Raw genomic sequence first — 21,544 nt, 5'->3', positions numbered from 1 at the left:
AGGCTCAGTAGTTGTGGCGCATGGGCTTAGTTGCTCAGCGGCATGTGGGATCTTCTCGAACCCGTGTCCCCTGCATTGGCAGGTGGATTCTTAACCACTGTGCCACCAGGGAAGTCCTGCTTTACTACTTTGGCTTAGAGAACTGTGTAATTCATGAGCAAAACAATGCCTTGAAATACCTGATTATGTCAAGCCAGCTGCTACTTTCCAGCAGGGAAAACCATTTTATATCTGTGTCCCAAAATTCGGTACTATTATCTGAAAAAAGGAAAAAGAGTAAAGAAGTCAGGCATTGTTTGCTGATGTGCCTGCTGTAAAACCTGTGCTGCTCAGAGGCGCTGCCCCAGACTAGGCTGAGAATCCAGCATTTCAAACCTTCAGCTGAAATTGTTTTTGAATTGTAAACCCCTGGAATGATGTGGTAGTCAAAAACAGACTTTCATTGCTGAAGTAAAAAGTGCCCTACAATCTGTATACTAAGCCACAGCCCACCCTGTAACTCAACAAGGACAGTAACATGCTTTAGGCAGACAGAGTCGACATCCAGGTTGCTGCTCTTAGAAGAGGAAGATGCAATAGGCCACATCCTAACGCCAAGGAGGCCTGAGGGAAGAGCTAGCTTCTGCTGGAATCCTAAACACACACGTTTACCTTGCACGCCAGACACAATCCCCCCAACCCACCTTGATACAGAAGCCCTGCATTTTACAGAAGTCTACTGCATGTCAGAGGTGCAAACTCAAACCAATGAGAAGGCAGATACCCCTGCAAGTACTGGATGGTGAAAACAGAAGTGGAGAATCACAGTCCTGGATCAACTAATGCAATTTCTTACTTCTCCGCCAGGTGCCTGCTTTTTATAAACCTATTTTATAACACATAGCACAGTGTGTTCTAATTAGAGGTACACACTTGTTTCCCTCGGTGTCATATTCATCTTTATCTCCAATGCCTAGCATAGTTAGTGTGTATAATGGAAATTCAACAAATGTTGACTGAATGAATGAATAAATCCTAAATCGGACCACTAGGCTAAAAAGTCAAAGTTAGGAAAAGCTACCTATAAGTGTGACAAATCTCAGAGGGTAAACACTCATTCAAGAGTGAAGAGAATGAACAGGTGACTGACTTTGATTAAATCTGACTCAAGTTCTGAACTGTTCACACTGGGCACCCTGGACAGGGAATTGGTGGTGGCTAGGATGGGTATATTTCATTTTCTACTTTGCACATTTCAGATTAACTGAATGTTTTTTACACCGTAAAAAAATATATATATATGCTCAATCAGAAAAAAGTAAAATAAAATATTTCCACTTGGTGGGGGAGGAGTCCATTTAATAAGCCACTAAGGAAAACAAACAGATGATTCACTTTACAAAATAGCCGGTGAATACAGGTATTGCACAATTCTACAACTTTTTTTTTTTTTTTTTTTTTGCGGTACGTGGGCCTCTCACTGTTGTGGCCTCTCCCGCTGCAGAGCACAGGCTCAGGACGCGCAGGCTCAGCGGCCATGGCTCACGGGCCCAGCCGCTCCGCGGCATGTGGGATCTTCCCGGACCGGGGCACGAACCCGTGTCCCCTGCATCAGCAGGAGGACTCTCAACCACTGTGCCACCAGGGAAGCCCAGTTCTACAACTTTTAAGGGAGAAGCTCAACGCTCACCACTGGGGAAGGAAGAGAGGAGGACAGTGGCTCTGTGTTAAGAGCCTGGAGCAAAATGGTGGCAGCAAGTGTATCGAGGGCAGCTGGCCCCGTGGTGACTGGCCCCTCCACTCCGTGACACCAGCCCTCACGGCCGGGAACCTCTGTGTACAGCCATGAGGAACCCAGGGAAATGGCACCGACTTTCACCTGATCCACGCGGCATGTCTTTCCCCATCTGACAGAAAGTTTTTGCTCGGCATTCTTCTCACCTATCAGAAACAGTTGTTTAAATTTAGAGTAGGCCGTCTGGATTTCCTGCAGCGATAGGAAGTTGCTGGACAGGTCTTCAGTTTTAACAATTTCATACGGTGGCCTGTGGATGGTCTTATAAATTCTAGGTAACAAAAAGTAACAAGAGAGTAGAAGAGCAGGCATGAGTTAGAAAGAGTTCATTTTTCCTGAGCACTTCCTGGGCGCCCAGATCTGTGTGAAGAGCTCCCGCTGAATCCTCCCCGACGAGGCAACTACTGCCCGCTGCCGCTCCCAGCCAGCAGAGGTGGGGATGCAGGAACAAGGGGCAGAGCCACCCGGCCCAAGATTACAAAGTTTATCACCTGAAAGAGCCAGGATTTGAACCAAGGCAATTTAACTCCAAAGTCTACTCCTTTTCTGTTTTTTTTTTTTTTTTTTTTTTGGTGGTACGCGGGCCTCTCACTGTTGTGGCCTCTCCCGTTGCGGAGCACAGGCTCCGGACGCACAGGCTCAGCGGCCATGGCTCACGGGCCCAGCCACTCCGCGGCATATGGGATCCTCCCGGACCAGGGCACGAACCCGTATCCCCTGCATCGGCAGGCGGACTCCCAACCACTGCGCCACCAGGGAGGCCCTCCTTTTCTGTTTTTTAATTCATCCCGTTTAGGGTTATTGTTTTTTTTTTTAAACTTTTAATTTTGAAAATTTTCAAACATGCAGAAAAGCAGAAAGAATAACACAGTGACATATACCTTGACCTAGATTTGACAACTGTCAACATTACAGAAGTCATGCCACTTCCCCCTAAATGCTTCAGCGTGCGTCTCTAAAAACAATGCAGCTGAGGAGCTTCATGATTATGTTATACTGACTCCTTTCAAATTAAAGACGACCACTCTAAACTGTATCCCCAGCACAAAGTGCTTTATCAGCAGGTAAACTGAAATGGACCAACTACCAAAAACCGTTCCCTGCTTCTCGGAAAACAAAAACTGAGCTAACTAAACAATAACAAAATGTACAACAGTACCGACCCATCCAAGAAGTTCTTTTGGATCTGTAAAATGCCATCATCCTGTTCTTTGGGCAGTGCTGACATTTTCAAAAGGGCACATCCGCTGTGGCAGGACCAACACCATATCTGCAAAGGGGAATAAAGGTTTTCCAGATGTAACGTAAACCACCTAACAGAGGACAGGTAAGCTTAGCATTTGAATTCATACAAGGAAATAATGTACACCTTCAATATGAAATAGCTGGATATATGCAACTTTGTTATGCCAAAGAATAAATGTGTTATACTCATAATGAAAAAGGCTGCTTTAGTCTTAAAGACAACAACAACAGAAACTCAGGTCTAGGTGGTCACACTCAGACTCGCTTACAGTCTAACATACACCTTTTTTTTTTTTTTTTTTTTCTTTGCGGTATGTGGGCCTCTCACTGTTGTGGCCTCTCCCGTTGCGGAGCACAGGCTCCGGACGCACAGGCTCGGCGGCCATGGCTCACGGGCCCAGCCGCTCCGTGGCATGTGGGATCTTCCCGGACCGGGGCACGAACCTGTGTCCCCTGCATCGGCAGGCGGGCTCTCAACCACTGAGCCACCAGGGAAGCCCTAACATACACCTTTTGACTTGGCTTTAGTGCTGGGAACCTGGATGATGATGATAAAAACAACATCATCATCATCATTATTATTATTAGGATTATTAGGATAGAGGCTATCACTGGAGTGCAGCTCATTATCTCAGGATTTTACATGAATTAAGTCATTTAATTCTCAGTCACACTCTGAGACAGGTGTAAGTATTATCCCCACTAACGACAAGAAACTGAGGCTTGGAGAGACCGAATAACTTCCCCAAGTCGCACAGTGCAGCAGTGACTTCTCAGGGCCGTGCTCCACTTGGATGGCCCAAAGGGGGCAGCTCCCAGCATTGGAGAAAGTCCACACAAGAGAGCATGGAAAGTTGGTTATTCAACATACACTGGTAAGAGACTTGTGCATGCAAGGCACTGAATTAGGCTGTGAGAGGATGGAAAGAGGGCTAAGGTACTTCGTCTACCTTCAAGGTGCTTCTATCCTAAAAGGGGAAATAAATGTGCAAATATAATAGGAAGTAGAATGTGGTAAACCACAGGAGAAGGGAATTTCAATGGATGACAAAGGGAGGGCAACAGAGAAAGAAATCATACGAATGCCCCTAAGTGACAGATTCAAGTGTTTAGGCATTTTTCTGGATACAGTGGGAGTTGCATTTGTTTGCTCTGCTGTATAGGAACACAAGGAGATTAGAATTGATTTGGGGGCAAAGTAATCTGCCAGGAGAGCCTGGAATGGAGAAGAGGGGAAGACTGATTGGGGCCGGGGAGTACGGCTGGGGATTGTGTGCCCCGTATAAAAGTCTGGTTAAGCGTTCAACGGTGGCGAAAGCCTAGCACTGCTCTGCTGACCAAGGCTTCAGGCCCTGGCTCAAAGGCAGACCAGGAGGATTTCAGCTGCCCAGAGAGGCCCCCTCTTGCCAGTCATCTGCACCGTACAGACCACACACTGGTGTGCCAGCAGCATCCTGGGCTGGAGATCAGAGATCAGCAAACCCAGGCGATACTCTGCACTACGCTTAGAAAGTCAGAAAGAGGAAACGGTTTGGGGTTTCAGGGGAAGATGATGAATCAGTACTGGGTAGGCTAGGTGCCTAGTGCCCATAGGACATCTGTGCGAAGATACTGAGGAGACTCCCAAGATGAGGATTATGACTTAGGAGAGGAAGGCAGGACTGCAGCTCTGGACACAGGAGCTGCCTGCCAGCTTCAGTGGAAGAGACGTGAGCCCACCCCGGAGCGAGGCCAGAGGGACGCAGAACTGCTTCAGGAACTGCCCAAAGAGTTACCGACTCTGTAAGCTCCTAACGAGACGGAAGTGCTGGAACAGTGAGACAAATCGACGGGCCCCTTGCTGCCCTCTTACCCCCTTTTCCAACGTCATGCCCAGGCACTCCTGCCCCCTGGTGGGTGCAGATCACTCTGAGATGGGGGGACACACTCTTAGCCATGCCTCGAGACAGGTTCTAGGAAGTTCAGTGTTCTTAAGCCTTTTATCTCCTCTACTGGGGCAGAAAGAATCTGCTCTTGGTGACATTCAACCACAGCTCATTTCCTATCTGGGGCTCAACTGTCACCTCCCAGCTGAGGCACAAAGGGACAATTCCCTTACATTCTCTGTTTGAAACAGTAAATAGAAAACAAGCAAAATTCTTGGTCAGAGAGAGACGTCTCACAGGAATTTAGCAAAAGACCTATGTCTTCTCCTACTGTAATATGTACAATTTCTGTCTGGGAAAGAGCCACAGGGCTCTTAGTAAGAATGACTTGACAACAGACAAGAATCAGTGTGATAATCCTGTTTATTAAAACAAAAAAAGAAAAAGGGAAGGGGGAGACTATTCATTATTTGGTAGATCTTTGTTGTTTTTTGTTTTTTTTTAAATTGAAGTATAGCTGATGTACCATATTATATAAGTTACAGGTGTATGATATAGTGAGTCACAATTTTTAAAGCTTATACTCCATTTATAGTTACTGTCAAACGTTGGCTATATTACCCATGGTGTTCAATATATCCTTGCAGCTTATTTTATACCTAATAGCTTGTACATTATTTGGTACATCTTAAGGTGTCTCTCTTAATAGAGCCAAAGAGCTTTAGGGGAGCCTCTACAATTGGAGGCTAGAAAGCAGCGTAAGAAAGAAGGAAAGGAACCACTAAGAAGGTAAGAGGACCAAGACAGCATCGTGTTTCCAAAGCCAAGACAGGAATTTAAAAGGCAAAAAAGGGGGCGGGGGTGCACCCAGAACTACCATGACTGACGGTGTGGAGAACGGGGGCCGCCCAGGCTCAGTGACTCTGAGGGTCAGCAGCAGAGCGCGGGCGGGCAGAAGCCCTGCTGCAAGAGGAAAGGGGGCAGAGGCAAGCGGAGGGCATCAGTACAGTCCTGACATACAGGCGGCGCAGGCAAGGAGAACAAGCCCGCGCTCAGCTGTTAAGGAAGGGCTTCGTCAGGTGAGGGAGACGTGAGCGTGCCTTCAAGAGAGCAGACTCTCCGGAGATACACGCGGAAGGGGCACAGCGACGGAAGACAGATCCGGGGCAGAGGCAGTCCAGAGCCCAGGCAGAGGTCTGGGTCGGAGCGGAAGGACCCCTCGGGACTAAGGGAAAGGTGGTCGATGGCAGGAAGGGAGTTAAGGGTGGGATCGCCGACTTAAAGAGGATGAAAAAATGGCTACCCTGGCCCCGGGGAGGAACGACACAGGAACCAGGAGGAGTTCACCGACAGGCTGCTGAGCCCAACAGGGGCCCAAGGGAAGCAAGGTCACGGTTTTCACGTATCCCATTAAAACGCTCTGCTGGGGCTTCCCTGGTGGTGCAGTGGTTGAGAATCTGCCTGCTAATGCAGGGGACACGGGTTCAAGCCCTGGTCTGGGAGGATCCCACATGCCGCCGAGCAACTAGGCCCGTGAGCCACAACTACTGAGCCTGCGCGTCTGGAGCCTGTGCTCCGCAACAAGAGAGGCCACGATAGTGAGAGGTCTGCGTACCGCGATGAAGAGTGGCCCCCGCTTGCCACAACTGGAGAAAAGCCCTCGCACAGAAATGAAGACCCAACACAGCCAAAAATAAATAAATAAATAAGCAGCCAAGCATTTGAAGCCCTTAAAAACAAAACAAAACAAAACAAAACAAAACAAAACAAAACGTTCTGCTGTTTGGTCTGAACAATCTGTAGCAATGTTCACTAGCCCCACAGCAAAAGCATAAATACTCAGGACTGGAGTACAGCAGAGGGTCCAGGAGGCCACAGTCTCTAGAATGGCAGCAAGGGTATGACTGAAATCACAAAGGATGCAGGTCTTCCCCGAACAGGAGTTCAGTGGAGGCAGGAAAGACCAGACTAGATGAAAAGTCAGGGTGAAAAAGCAGAGACACGGAAATGTTCTCGGACCAGCGATAATAGCTGTACAAAACTGTGAACACATTCACTGCCACCAGTGGTGAATCTTCCGTGATGTGTATTGAGAGCTGTGCTCCCTGAGTGAATGTGTGAACTCCATTTTGTGTAATATTTTTCCACTGTCCATGCATCACAAGCTCCACTACGACCTTCCGGACACATAATTAAGGCTGATCTAATAAGATGAGAATGCCTTCCTACAGCTTCTGTCAACGTTCTGCTGCTGACTCCTCAGGACAGGTCTTCTCAGGACAGTTCCTACTTCTCAGCCCCAAGGCCTGGCTACAACAGAGTAGTGAAAGTTCATATACTGCTGGATGGAGAAGCAGCCTGTTCCCAAGTGTGCAGACAATTCATCTTGGTGTCTTCCCACAGAGCATACCCCTTCTCCTAGAGTCATCCATGAAAGGCTGACGGATGAAGACCCTCATTTTTATTCTTCTAGAACATTCTCAACATGTTGTCTGCAGATCCCAAGACCCTCCTTTACAGGTGGCCTGAGATATGATTTGTCTTCTTCACTGTGTGGACATTGGCACTGATCATGTTACAACTGCTGGTGCCTTGGTACCAACCAAGGTATTGCTACCAACAGCACTGGCCGCCACTGTATTCTTCACTGCCACAAACTGGAAGAAAATTGTTTCACTTCAGAATGTCCATAATGAAGAACTAAACATTATGAATTATATTAATCTTGATCATGACATTTAATATTTAATACTAATAGTTTTTATATTCTGTGTGATGGAGTGGAAACAAAGCATGGAAGTGTTTGTCTCAGGGAAAAACACCTATGAGACCGACTTGAGAGCTGAGCTAGCTGCTGTATTCTTGTAACTCAAAGAGTGAATGACAGACAAACTACAGGTGTTCAGACTTTGGTATCTGGCAGACATTCATTCTTTAGGGAAAAAAAAACAAACCAAGAATGAAGTGAGCCTATCCCCTTAAGAAAACAACTGACAATTAGTTGCCAATGATAAGAGTTGAACTTTCAAGCAACAATTAGAACTTTGTAAAACTAGTCTCTGCCTTTTTAGCTGGACAAATTCCCAATATTTAAAGACTTTCCTGATGAGACAGGGATGATATTAAAAAATGTGATTTTTATCTAAGAAAGCATGTCAATATTTGGATGACCTGGGACTTCCCTGGTGGTGCAGTGGTTAAGAATCTGCCTGCCAATGCAGGGGACACGGGTTCGAGCCCTGGTCCGGGAAGATCCCACATGCCGCGGAGCAACTAAGCCCGTGTGCCACAACTGCTGAGCCTGTGCTCTAGAGCCTGTGAGCCACAACTACTGAGCCCACGTGCCACAACTACTGAAGCCCGCGTGCCTAGAGCCCGTGCTCCGCAACAAGAGAAGCCACTGCAATGAGAAGCCTGCGCACTGTAACAAAGAGTAGCCCCTGCTCGCCACAACTAGAGAAAGCCCGCGCAGCAACGAAGACCCAACGCAGCCAAAAATAAAAATAAATAAATAAATTTATTAAAAAAAAATATTTGTATGACCTGTATAACCTAGTGAGCTAATACTTTCTAAACGACCAGTGTATTATGTTTTTAAATCATGCATGTTTTAAGATCCATTCAAAGTACAAGACAGACCAATGGATTTTAATTTAGCAGTGAATGAAAAGTTCACTGACTATGTTTTCAGATTCCTTTGCAATTAATGTTTATGAAACCACCACTTAGCAATGTTTCAGTATACCATCAAAGAATAATATTTTCATATTCTCTGAAAAGGCTATTAAATACTCCTCCCTTTCCCAAATACACATCTGTGTGAGGCTGGATTTCCTTCATGTACTTCAACCACACCCCAACATACCACAACAGACTGAAGGAAGTGAGAAGATGTGAGAATGTAGCTGTCTTCTATTTTCAAAAATGTAAAACGGTACTATTCTATTTTTTTGTTTTGGACAATATAGTTATTTTTCACAGAAATTTTCATGTTAACATGTAATGAGTTTTTTACTAAAATAAACATTAAGCAATTTTTCAGTTTTAATTTCTAATATGGCAAATATCAACAGATACAACCACATAAACAAAAACTCTTTGAGACCCTCAATGATTTTTAAGAGTGTAAAGAGTCCTAAGACCAGAAAGTTTGAGAACCACTGCTCTAAATCAAAGGTAGCACACTGGTGGGACGTGAACCAACTCTGGCCCAAAGACATGTTTTTTAAACATCTGAAGCGGTTGTGAACAGCTGCACACATTTAGATATCGGAAAAACTCACATAAAAATCCATCTCTCTGATTTCTCCTGAGAAGCCTGGACATCTGGCAAGATCAGGCCCGCATTCCCACATGGCACAAACGGGCTGGCAGAGAAGAGTAGCCAGCCCTTCATCCAGGCAGAGGGTCTCTGGTTCATTGCAAGAACCACACTCATTACCCACCTGGCCTGCATACGCTTCCGGGCATGTGACCCCTGCTGAGACATCTCACCTCCCATTACAGGAGTGACCTTTTTGGTGAACCAGCCATGTGCATACAGCACAGCATTTGTCTGTAATTCTCATTCTGTACTCAACTCTCTGCAGGCTTGGCAACTCCCAACTGCCAATCAGAAACTGGAATAACTGCCAGAGTCTTGCTTTCTTTGATCAGTGACACACTGAACATGGCTCCCATCCCAGTCTATTCTGTGAAAATTAAGTAAGCTCTCTATGTTGTCTCTGGGAGGAAACTCGGCCATGCCCATTCAAGATGAATGGTGTGGGCCAAAAGGAATCTTAAACTCTACTACCCCTACAGGGGTCGGCTCAGCGTCAAAACAATTTAGGTGTTAAATTAGGCCGGCTTCCAACACCAGACTGGCCTGTAATCCCCCAAAAGCTCTTTAAAGATGTCTCTGCTGAGAACTCCAGTGCATCTGTGAAAACTTTAGAACTCTGACCCCAGGAGCCTCATTGTCAAAGAGGCTCCTCTAGGGAGTCCCTAAGGTATTTTTAGATTGCTCTTGGACTGAGGACAAACTCTTTAATACCAAAGCCAAGGGCTTTAAGTAGGATAATCTGCCAGGATGGGTCAATGAGCAAGCCATGCATTTAGGGTTTCCAGATGCACTTACTGGTATGCCATGACCCTGGAAGCGTGGCACGTCCTCCTCAGGAAGAGGGGTGGGGACAACAAAGTATGCTGGCAACCTAGAAGAAAGAGATGTCATCGGTTTTAGTGCTGGAGTTCATTCGTTAAATATGAAAGCTCGACGTCAATGAACACAGGAAGTTAAGCAGAGTGTCATGACATGGGCCACATTTCCCTCTTCAGAAGGACCAGTGCAGATGAACCGTCCCTGTCGGAACCAATCAGGAATCTGAGTTCAAATCCTAGCTCTGCCTCTGATTCTGTGTAACCCTCGGTAAGTAACCCCACCTCTCTGGGTCTGTTTCCTCATGAATAAAATCACCATGGCAATGTACTCATCAAAATCCAGACTGTAGGAAACTATCAGTCAAGTGGCCTGGTTTCTTCAAATAAACTGCAAGAAAAAGCTAATAGGGTGAGACTCTATAGATTAAGAAGTTTAAGAAACCTATCAATTTTCAAGATATCAATCTCATCTAATCTTTTTTTTTTTTTGGCTGCGTTGGGTCTTCATTGCTGCACGTGGGCTTTCTCTAGTTGCGGCGAGCAGGGGGTACTCTTCGTTGCAGTGGGCAGGCTTCTTATTGTGGTGGCTTCTCTTGTTGTGGAGCACAGGCTCTAGGGACACAGGCTTCAGTAGTTGCGGCATGTGGGCCTTAGAGCGCGCGGGCTTCAGTAGTTACAGCACATGGGCTCAGTAGCTGTGGCTCGCGGGCTCTAGAGCTCAGGCTCAGTAGTTGTGGCGCACGGGCTTAGTTGCTCCGCGACACGTGGGACCTTTCCAGACCAGGGATTGAACTCGTGTCCCCTGCATTGGCAGGTGGATTCTTAACCACTGCGCCACCAGGGAAGCCCCTCACTGAATCTTGATTAATGATAAAACAGATCAAAAGATGAAAAATAAATTGTTTTGAAAATTTATAAAACAATGGGGAAAATCTGAACACTTGACTGGGTACTGAGTGATATTAAGGAATCAAATGTTAAATGTGAAAGGTGTGATAATGCTTTTATGATTATGTTTATAAAAAGAGTCCTTCATTCTTAGAGATGTAAAACTTAAATATTTATGAATGAAATGTGATGAGCTCTAGGATTTATTTCAAAATAGTTGGGCGGGACGGGGGTTGGGGGGAGGGTTGGAGTAGGTGGAGGCACAGAGACTAGCCATGAGTTAATAACTGTTGAAGCTGGATGACGGGTAAAAGGAATTCATCAAATTCTCTTTTCTTTTCTACTGCCTGAAATTTTCCATTTAAAAAAAAAAACCTTAAAGGTAATTAAAAGGAACAAAGCTCCCATAATATTGTGATGTAAAACCAGGTTTGGGAACAACTGGTCAAGGCTAAGATACCTCAAACCATTAAAACGTAGAAGAATTATTTGGTTTTAGAGGTTCCGAAGTGCTTGGAATATTTTCTTTCACGTCCGCTTGAGTGGGTGGGCTTACTATCCCTTCTTCAGGTGCTGTCACTGAAGCAAGAAACCTCTTCACAGATCAATGGCTCTCAAACTCAGGCTGCCTGTTAAAGGCACACAGGAAGATTTAAAAATTCCCAGCGTCCAGGCTCCACCGCAGAACTATGAAATATCGGAGGTGTCAAAGCTCTCCAGGTGTGTAATCAGCATGACAGCTGTTGTTCTAGAAGGTCCTGCTAGTCAAAGTGTACAGAGGCATTTCCCGGACACTTAGAAGGAGAGCAGCCCCGGCCTACAGGATCAGAACCTGCACTTTCACAAGCTGGGCTGCACAGTCAACCGTGAGAAGCAGCGCCTTAGATGGCAACCTACAAACAGACAACTGTTTCCCAGCCCTCACAGGAGGGTCGCCCGTGGGCTTTGTGTAAACCAGATTCTCAGCTCCTTCCCCAGAGGCTCATTCGACAAAGCTGGGATGGGGCCACACTGCTTTAAAAGATTTCCATGTCTTCCTCTACTAGTGTGGTTGAATATTTCACAAGTTAATTGTGCCTTATAAACAGTCTTTCACCAAAGGGGAAAAAAATGTCAGAACCCAGGGTACTAGCGTGCGTACTATGCAGTCACCGAAGGAAGGAGGCTGCAAAGAGAGGGACCGCTCCGCACCAGTGGGGAGGTGTGTGATGTCCCCTCCTGTCCCAGTGACCTCAAGGTGGTTCTACAGAGGCTCTGCTGGGAGACTCCCGATGTCTACAAGCAACGGACCCTCCCACCTGGGAGAGCACACTCATTTCCGTCACCAGGAGGAATGTTGAATACAAAGTAAACAGCCTCTCCACATATAAGCTGACCTTAGTCAAGGAAGGTTGTATGATCCTCTCAGGCACCACCTCAGTTAGGGTGAGGGGACCCCCAGAGCGATGCCACCAGAGCAGCAACGTCTTCCCGTGGCTGCATCAATTCCTAGGTTCCCCTTTGCTACACACTCCCTACAGGGTTGAGGACCTTCTTATACCTTCACAGGGAGGTGGCATGAAGAAAGGCTTTTCAGGAGAAGGCAAAGTAGACACTCAGTTTCTTACTCTTATCCAAACTGGCCGGGGTCTCCTCTGACCACTGGGGCTTTCGTTAATTTATTCGTTGTTCCCAGTTTACTGAGTGGGTCTTATAAGTCAGGCACTATACTTGGTACTGAGGGTATAAAGATGAACCAAAACCGTGTCCTTGACCCGCCGGGACTGATGGGCTGCAGAAACAAACATGAACCAAATGGTGCTACAGATAAGAATAAACTCACGACCGGAGGAGGTGCTAAGGAGAGGGGCACGCAGTGCAATGAAAGCTCTCACGGGAGACCGCATCTAGTCTTGGGAAGACTCCCTGAAAGAGACACCTGGGCAGAGATCTGACCGATAAAGTGGAGGTAACTCACTGGTACAGCTGGAAGCAAAAGGAGCATCCGAGACAGACCGCACAGGCGAGGCCCACAGCAGGGACTCAGGGCGCCTGGAGGGCTTCACGCAAAGCTGGAGAGTTAGGCACGAGTCAGACCACGAAGAGCCTTGCAGGGCCTGTTAGAGGTTTCATCCTCTCTACCATGAACAGCAAGGAGCCAGTGAAGCAGGGGAAGAATGGATGCCGGAGGCCAGAGTGGGTGGGGGAGACCATGCAGGCAGCTACCGCAGGGCCAGGTAAGAAACAAAGCACAGCTTTGCCTGTATCATCCCCATGAGGCAGAAGCGCAGGGGCGAGTGCACGGCTGGGGCAGTCCAGGGGGAGTGTGTTGGCACCGAGTGCTCTGAGCCGCAAAGTCTTGCTGAGGCTCCATTCTCCCCCGGACCACTAATTAGAACCTCCCCCCGCCCGACACCCCACTCCACCCACCTTCTCTACCTGGTGTATTTCTGATGTGCTGACACCTATGCAAACCAATGAGTTTCATCCTGGGAACGGGCATGCCTTCTGGCAGCGTCAACATCACATTACAGAACATCACCTCCGAGGAGCAGGGCTTTCTGACCTCCTGACTGAGCGCTTGTTCTCCCCTTCCAAGCTTTGTGACTATAAAGAGGGGAGGAGGGGCAGGGTGGGTATGGGTGTGTGTGTGATCCGACACCTGCCCTGCAGGCCCCTCCCCACCATCACCCCAGTTTGTGCTGTAACGAGAGGGCTAGCCTTATAAGTGTCTGAGACTGATCAAAATCAAAACTGATCTACTGAAGAGGCCCCTCGGAACCATAAGTACAAAATGCTCTAGAAAAATACGAAGTTTTTGAAACTGTCAGCAGGGTGTTGAGGATTATGTTCCAAAATGATAAGATTCAAGTTTCAAAAAAAGGATTACACAGAGTCATCCTTTAAACATGTAGGTGAGATCACATCACGCCTCTGCTCGAACGCCTCCGCACTGCACTATAAATTCTGAAACCCTCCCTGCCCGTCAGCGCCCAGCCGGCCCTCTCCTCCCGGATCACACCTCCTACTGCTCTGTCCCCTGCTCACTCCTCTCCAACCCCTGGGCTCCTCGCTGTTCCTCACACAAGCCAGACAAGATTCCACCTCAGGGCCTTTGCACCTGCTGTTCCCTCTGCCTGACCAACCTTCCTGCCAACATCTCCAGCACGCCCCAGTCCCTGGCCTGATCTATTTTTCTCCATAGCACTTATTACCTCTTAATACACTATAATTATTCACATATTCTATCATCATTTTCCTCCTCTAGAACGAAAGCTCCAGGAGGGCAGGGATTTTTAGGCTCTATCTCCACTAGCCAGGACACTGTCAGGCACATAGGAAACCCTCAGAAATGTTTATTGAGGGACTTCCCTGGTGGCGGTGGTTAGGAATCTGCCTGCCAAAGCAGGAGACACGGATTTGAGCCCTGGTCCGGGAAGATCCCACCTGCAGTGGAGCAACTAAGCCTGTGTGCCACAACTGCTGAGCCTGTGCTCTGGAGCCCGTGAGCCACAACTACTGAGACCACGTGCCACAACTACTGAGCCCGCGCGCCTAGAGCCCGTGCTCCATGATAAGAGAAGCCACTGCAATGAGAAGCCCGCACACCGTGACGAAGAGTGGCCCCCGCTCGCCAGAACTAGAGGGGGCCCGTGCGTAGCAACGAGGACCCAATGTGGCCAAAAATAAATAAATAAATTGATATTAAAAAAATGTTTACTGAATGAATAAATAAAATGCTTGATAAAAGGAAAGCAAATACATGATATAAATTCAGAAATGCCTCTAAAAGTTTTACATTTAGATTACAGATATAATAATGGGATGGAAAAGACAAATTCACTTCTGAATGTTTTAAGGGATACTTTAAGGGTTTCTTAAAAAAGCACAGTATCGATGTGGAGAAAGTGGAACCCTCATACATTGCTGATGGGAGTGTAAAAATGGTGCAGTGGGGCTTCCCTGGTGGCGCAATGGTTGAGAGTCCGCCTGCCGATGCAGGGGACACGGGTTCGTGCCCCGGTCCGGGAGGATCCCACGTGCCGCGGAGCGGCTGGGCCCGTGAGCCATGGCCGCTGAGCCTGCGCGTCCGGAGCCTGTGCTCCGCAACGGGAGAGGCCTCAACAGTGAGAGGCCCGCGTACTGCAAAAAAAAAAAAAAAAATGGTGCAGTGGCTATGGAAAACAGTCTGGCAGTTCCTCAAAAGGTTAAATGCAGAGTTACTATATGACCCACCAATTCCACCCTCAGGAATATACCCAAGAGAACTGAAAATACACGTCCATAAGAAACCTTGTATACTAATGCTTGTAGCAGCATATTCACAGTAGCCAAAAAGTGAAAAGAACCCAGTGTCCATCAACTGATGAATGGATAAATAAAATACGGTACATCCATACCATGGGATATTATTCAGCAGTAATAAAACAATGAAATCCTGATATATGCTACAACACGGATGAGCCTTGACAACATTATGTTAAGTGAAAAAAGCCAGGCACAAAGACCACATATTATATGGTTCCATTTATGTGAAATGCCAAGAATAGGCAAATCTATAGAGACAGAAAGTACTCAGTGGTTGTCTAGGGCTGGCGGAGTGGGGAGGGGGGAATGGGGAGTGACTACTGAGGGGTAAGGGGTTATTTGGGGGATGACAAAGATATTCTAAAATTGACCGCAGTGATGGTTGCACAACCCTGTGTATGTGCTAAAAAACACTGCACACTTCAAACAGGTGAATTGTACGGCATGTGAATTAAATCTCCACAAAGCTGTTCAAAAAGAAAAGCACGACACTGAGAGCTTACCTTTCACAGACTCTATAGCCTTCATTGACACTCACTGCTTTGTACTTCATGTTGCCTTTGGTCCGCTCCAGCTCCCAACACCAGTCCTGAAGTGTGTCAAACATTACGGCATGGTTCTTGGGGTCAGTAGCTAACAAAACAAATTGAGAAAGACAGTAAAACCTTGTCGGGAAGCCCTGGTATTTTAGTGGTGTGAAAGTGGCTCCTCGGGCCCCAACTTCCTCCACTAAAGCCCATTTTTATCCCCACAGAATGAAGTCACTGCTTCTTCCTAACCTTGTTCCTTTTTTCTGTCATTCATCCAAAATTATGAGTGAGGCTCTGTCTTTTTGTGCTGGGCGAAAGCAGCTGTTCTTGTTCCATTCCGTGCAAAAGTCATTTATAGCTCCATTTTCAGTCATCTGACCATGAGATAATTTATATAACATAAAAAGATCCTGTGCAGCACTAAAAGACAGGCTTGGCACAAATGCTAAAATAATAAAATATTTTTAGCCCTACCAGTGTGTGCATAAGATGGCAAACTCATTTGAACAGCATGCCAGATTCCTTCAGTGTGAAGATGCACTGCCCAAAAGAGGCGTTTTCAGTGTGACACCTGGTTTCTGAGGGCTATAAACAAATCAGACAGCTATGGACCTTCACGGTCAGGGCCTGCAAGCCAGGGGCCACATCACGGTGACGGGGACTTCTGCCCCTAACCCTGCCGCTACCTGCTAGGAGGAAGTGCCCAGGAACACTACTCTTGCAGCCCAGCAGGTATGTCCTTGGTCCTCTCCAAAGACAGCACAGCTTGATGGGGGTGACGTGCGCCAAACACCCTTGGGTATTTACACGAATCAGTTCATTCAAGCCTGTGCCCATCTTAAAACAACAAGCCTTGGGACCTCCCTGGCGGCCCAGTGGTAAAGAATCCACTTTCCAATGCAGGGGACATGGGTTTGATCCCTGGTCGGGAAACTAAGATCCCACATGCCACGGGGCAACTAAGCCCACACGCCACAACTACTGAGCTCATACGCCTCAACGAGAGAGCCCACACGCCTCAACGAGAGAGCCCACATGCCACAAACTGCAGAGCCCACACACTCTGGAGCCTGCGTGCCACAACTAGAGAGAAGCCCGTGTGCCGCAATGAAGACCCAACACAGCCAAAAAAATAAACAAATTTTTAAAATAAACAAAAATATCAAAAAAAAAGCAAGCCTTCCTGGAAAAACAGTGTTTAATAAAACTCCTACCTGCTCCTTTTAATACAAACAGATCATAGTACAAAGGATGATAAGACAAATAATGATTAAAAAACAACAGTTAAGCTTATATAGCACTTAGTATGCCAGGCACTATCCTGAGCATATTACATATAATAACTCAATCCTCACAGCCCTACAGGGTAGGTAATATTATTTCCTCCATTTTACAGATATGGCACAGAAAGGTCAATTAACTTGCCTAAGGTCACAGAGCTAGGCAATGGCAGAAATGGAATTCAAACCCAGGCAGCAGTAAAGGAAATTTCCATAAAGTAATAAATGCAAATATTAATAAATTCCCCCATGGACATAAGTAGTAACAATACTCCTAGGACCTTTTAGCCAAAGTACATTTGTGAATTATTAAGCCTGAGTAAAATGAAAGATGTTCACACTGCAAAGCACCCACCTCTAGAAACCTCTACTCAATCAAAAAGCAAACTGGTCAACTTGCACCTATCAGTTATAAACTTTACTCATCAAAAAAAAAAAAGGAGGGTGGAAGGAGAAAAGAAGGCTAGAATTCAGATAGAAGATGCTATATATCCTGGGCTTTAGCACAAAAAGCCACCACAAGGTAATGAGCTCAGTAGTTGTGGCACGCGGGCTTAGTTGCCCCGCGGCACGTGGGATCTTACTGCCAGGGTCAGTCAAGGTAAGGGTTTTGGCACACAGGTCAACACATGCTGGGGAGCCGAGAAACCGTCCTGTGCTGGGTCCAGACCAAGAATGAGGATATAAGGAAGTGGCAGAATTCCTAAAAATAGAGTATGATTTTCAAATGTAGACCCAATAAATGTTTATGTAAATTACAGCAATCAACAAAGAAGTCATATTGTGTATATCTCATATTGCAACAAGCTGTTGTCAGCCAGCACCCAGCTAATCAGCACTTATACATATGGCTACAGTGAAAAGATCATTCACAAAGATGAACTTACTGAATTAAGGAACAAATTTTATGTTCGGCCTGATAGTAGTGCTAAGTATATTTTATGTCAGTGTAGCTCTCTGAGCATAATCCGTCCTGAATAAGCAGTTACACTCTCAATTAACCCTCATTTAATGACGGCACCCTGTGTGCCATACATTTAACAATTTGTAATTTTCACAACACTTCAAGGGAAGCATTAACAATACTATGTTTTGAAATGAGAAAACAGAGGCCCAAGAGTTAAGTGCCATCCCCAGGATCACACAGCTACTAGGCAGCTGGACAAGGATTTGAACTCAGGTGGGAGAGACCTGGAAATTCGTACCTTTTCTACTAGATCACCATAGTCCCCCAAATGCAAGCTACTCTCTCAGATATCTACATCTCTGCACACGCCAGTCCCGTTGCCTCAAATACTCCTGTGTGCCTACCGGCCACTCCACATCCTTCACCAGCAGTTCAGGACCAGCCTTCGCCCTCTGACAGCCCTCCCTCCCCCAGCGTGGTCGTTCCCTCCCACCAGAGGACACATCACTCTGTTTGACTTGAAGCTCTTAGAGGGCAGGGATTTAGTCCTGTTCACGTACCCAGGGTGCGTGACCCACAGCAAGCGTTCGATAAACATTTACCAAATGAGCAGTTAGCGACAAAGCAACTCTGCGTTCCAGAAAGCATGATATATGCAGTTAAACTAACAGGCCACCTCCCTGATGAAAGGCACCTGGCACTCAGGATCAGTAAACATCAACTTCACGTTAAGAGTAATGGGCGGGCTTCCCTGGTGGCGCAGTGGTTGGGGGTCCGCCTGCCGATGCAGGGGACACGGGTTCGTGCCCCGGTCCAGGAGGATTCCACATGCCGCGGAGCGGCTGGGCCAGTGAGCCACGGCCGCTGGGCCTGCGCGTCCGGAGCCTGTGCTCCGCAATGGGAGAGGCCACAACAGTGAGAGGCCCGTGTACCGCAAAAAAAAAAAAGAGTAATGGGCAAATAGGAAGGTAATGCACAACATGATAAATAGAATTCACACTGCTGTACGTTATACACAAAAGCTGTTAGAGTAAATCCTAAGAGTTCTCATCACAAGGAAAAACATTTTTTCTATCTCTTTAATATTATATTTATATGAGATGATGGACGTTCACTAAACTTACTGTGGTCACCATTTCAAGATGTATGTGTATCAAATTATTATGCTGCACACCTTACACGTATACAGTAATGTGCCAATTATATCTCAATAATACTGGAAGAAAAAAATAAAAATACTGTTAATAATCTGGAATTTTAAAAAAAACCAGGAATGGACAGGGCCAGTGGACGGACGGAGGAGGAGAGATCCGGAGAAGGACGAGGACAGACATCTGTGGAAACACTGTACAAAGCTAGGCAGTATTAACAGCTAATTCAGATGACCACACTTTCTTACTTCAAAGACTGATCTCTTTTTCAGGGAACCGAATGGAAAACATTTGGAATTCTAAGTTTTCTAACCAAACTACTTTTCTGATGTGCTCTCTTAGGTACAACTGTTCCATTCCCCATCCCCCGAACATTTGCTATAAGGCATGTTCTGGTTGTTTAAAAACTTTCTAGAATGCAAGACATTTTTTAGGGTCTCATGAAATGAAACCAAGTGTATTAAAGTGAAAAACAGAATCCAGGGACAGACAGAGTGATTTTAAACTTGTCTCAGTTTTGCTTCTCTATAGCCTCACATTCCCAATCATAATATATTGATTTTCTTTCATAAGCAACAAACTAATAATCCCTCACAAAAAGCAAACAAACCTAAAAGATGAGTTAAAGAAGCAAAGATCACAGGAAAGAAATAGAAACCTTTTTTTAAAAGAAATCTGAATGATTCACCCAAGCAAGAGGCGACCCATGGCTAGAGAAGAGGGGAACAAAACCCATGGATGGGTTTTCTCCCACAAGTTGCAGGTAGGAACTGGAAGGGGCCTGCCTACCTGCGGGTGAAAGCTTACCTGTGTGGTTTTGTGCTGCAGTCGCATAGGAAAACAGAAACAATCGTTTAAGCAGTTTAGGGGCCTGGGTATGATGGATTATGCCACTGACAATCTGGAAAAGAACCAAGCAATGGATACAGTCATGCTTTTGGCAGATAAACACTGAGAGACAAGACCCAAGTTGTCTAGGTTTCCGTAATGCTAATGGGCTCCGGTGGGCAGCATGCTAACTAACTCTCACTGAGGTCTGTATCTGTGATGTGATCTCTTGAAATAATGCCAAATAAACAGAACGCTAACCATTTTGTCAGGTTTTCAAGAGCTTTGAGTCTCTAGGGCAATTTTTAAAACATAGTCTAATTTCTCAAAAACAAAGCGCTAAAAAAACTTAAGTGCCATTTTCAGATACTCCAAAAATCTGACACGTCAAAGATATATAGCTGACGAGATAATAACCAAGATGCTTAGCTATTCTGTTCCTATTTGTTGTGGCCTTAAGGATCTTCTTCTAGAAGATAAGGCAATCAATCCCTCATGCTTTTTGTTTGAAGTTCCAAACAAAAGTATGTTTGGATAGAAGACTAAAATCATCATTCAAAATAAAGTTTCTGGCTTCTCAAGGAATTTTCCATGTCTACACCACTCTTTTTCCTGCTCAGGACACTGGAGTCAAGTTTATTATTCTAACTGATCTACCACACTACCTGAAAGAAAATTAAGAGTATACCTGAAAAGAAGGCATAACTCACTGCAGCCAAAGACAACAGATAAACTGGTCTCTCCCTAGGTTTCCCCCTGATGTACCTACCATGACCGTGGCAAGTCTGAGACCTTCAACATCTTAAGAGAAATCTTGGAAGCTACAATAACCATTGTGACCAGTCTGCCCAGTTACACATCTCAATTTGCTGCAGCAACCAGATTAAGTAAGGGACCAAAAGCACAGGCTCATCTGGTGACTCACTTTGCCCATGACTGTGTACCTCCCCCTCCTTGCACACGTAACCACGACCTCCCAGATGTCAGCTCCTTCATGCCGGGAGCTGGGGGTCGCTGCTGCTGCCTTTTGGAAAGGCTGTCAGAGGTGGGGAAAGGGGGTTGCTTCTAGTTGCTCCATCCTCCCCTTTCCCCTGACGGCCTTCTGATCCTGGTTTACCACCTCCCACCCTCTGCAGGCTCTGGGAATGAACACATTATGAACTGAAGGATTAAACGCAGGCATGTGCCAAGATAATATAGTCCTGCTCTACCAAATTCTCTCTCAATTCTAATCAAAGCACATGTGATTATAACCAATTTCAACTTTACAGAATGAAAGGTTCCCCTCAGCCTTTGTGCAATGGAAGCAAGAACTGAAGTGGGGAAAACCTGATGGGAAATAAAACCTAAAAACACATGAGACTAGTTACCCTTTTGACTTCCTCTTCTTTTGTGTACCTCAGACAAAAGTGGAATACCCGGAGGTCTTTGCAGTGGATGATGAGTTTCTCAGGATATTTCTTCAGCTGTCCAAAGAGAGTCTTTTTTTTCTCATCAAACACTACACATCAACAATGAAATCAAGAAGGGAAATCATGTTATAAGACAACAATTAAATGCTAAAGAAACAAGGTAGACTATTAACTTCCAAGGGCACCTCTCAAAAGTGAGAGGAAAGGCACCAGCTTCTAAGTAACTGTCAGCAGG

At 46.0% G+C, this 21,544-nt stretch overlaps 1 protein-coding gene across 2 annotated transcripts in view; it reads right to left on the bottom strand.

Moving 5' to 3' along the window:
• The window catches only part of MTMR12 (myotubularin related protein 12), a gene marked incomplete at its 5' end in the record, with an annotated part of 66,754 nt that overhangs the window by 13,526 nt on the left and 31,684 nt on the right, over nt 1–21,544 (bottom strand). For both annotated transcript variants that reach the window (XM_082621442.1, XM_082621441.1), the window contains 7 exons: nt 180–258; nt 1,921–2,045; nt 2,938–3,044; nt 10,004–10,079; nt 15,705–15,834; nt 19,877–19,970; nt 21,268–21,398. In XM_082621442.1, coding sequence (XP_082477568.1) covers nt 180–258; nt 1,921–2,045; nt 2,938–3,044; nt 10,004–10,079; nt 15,705–15,834; nt 19,877–19,970; nt 21,268–21,398 — 742 coding nt within the window. The remainder of the gene's footprint in view (nt 1–179; nt 259–1,920; nt 2,046–2,937; nt 3,045–10,003; nt 10,080–15,704; nt 15,835–19,876; nt 19,971–21,267; nt 21,399–21,544) is intronic.

Source organism: Mesoplodon mirus (genome assembly GCF_964341445.2).
Source record: "Mesoplodon mirus genome assembly, chromosome: 5".
In the NCBI taxonomy this organism is placed as follows: Eukaryota; Metazoa; Chordata; class Mammalia; order Artiodactyla; family Ziphiidae; genus Mesoplodon; species Mesoplodon mirus.
This window is presented reverse-complemented; position numbering and strand designations above follow the sequence as displayed.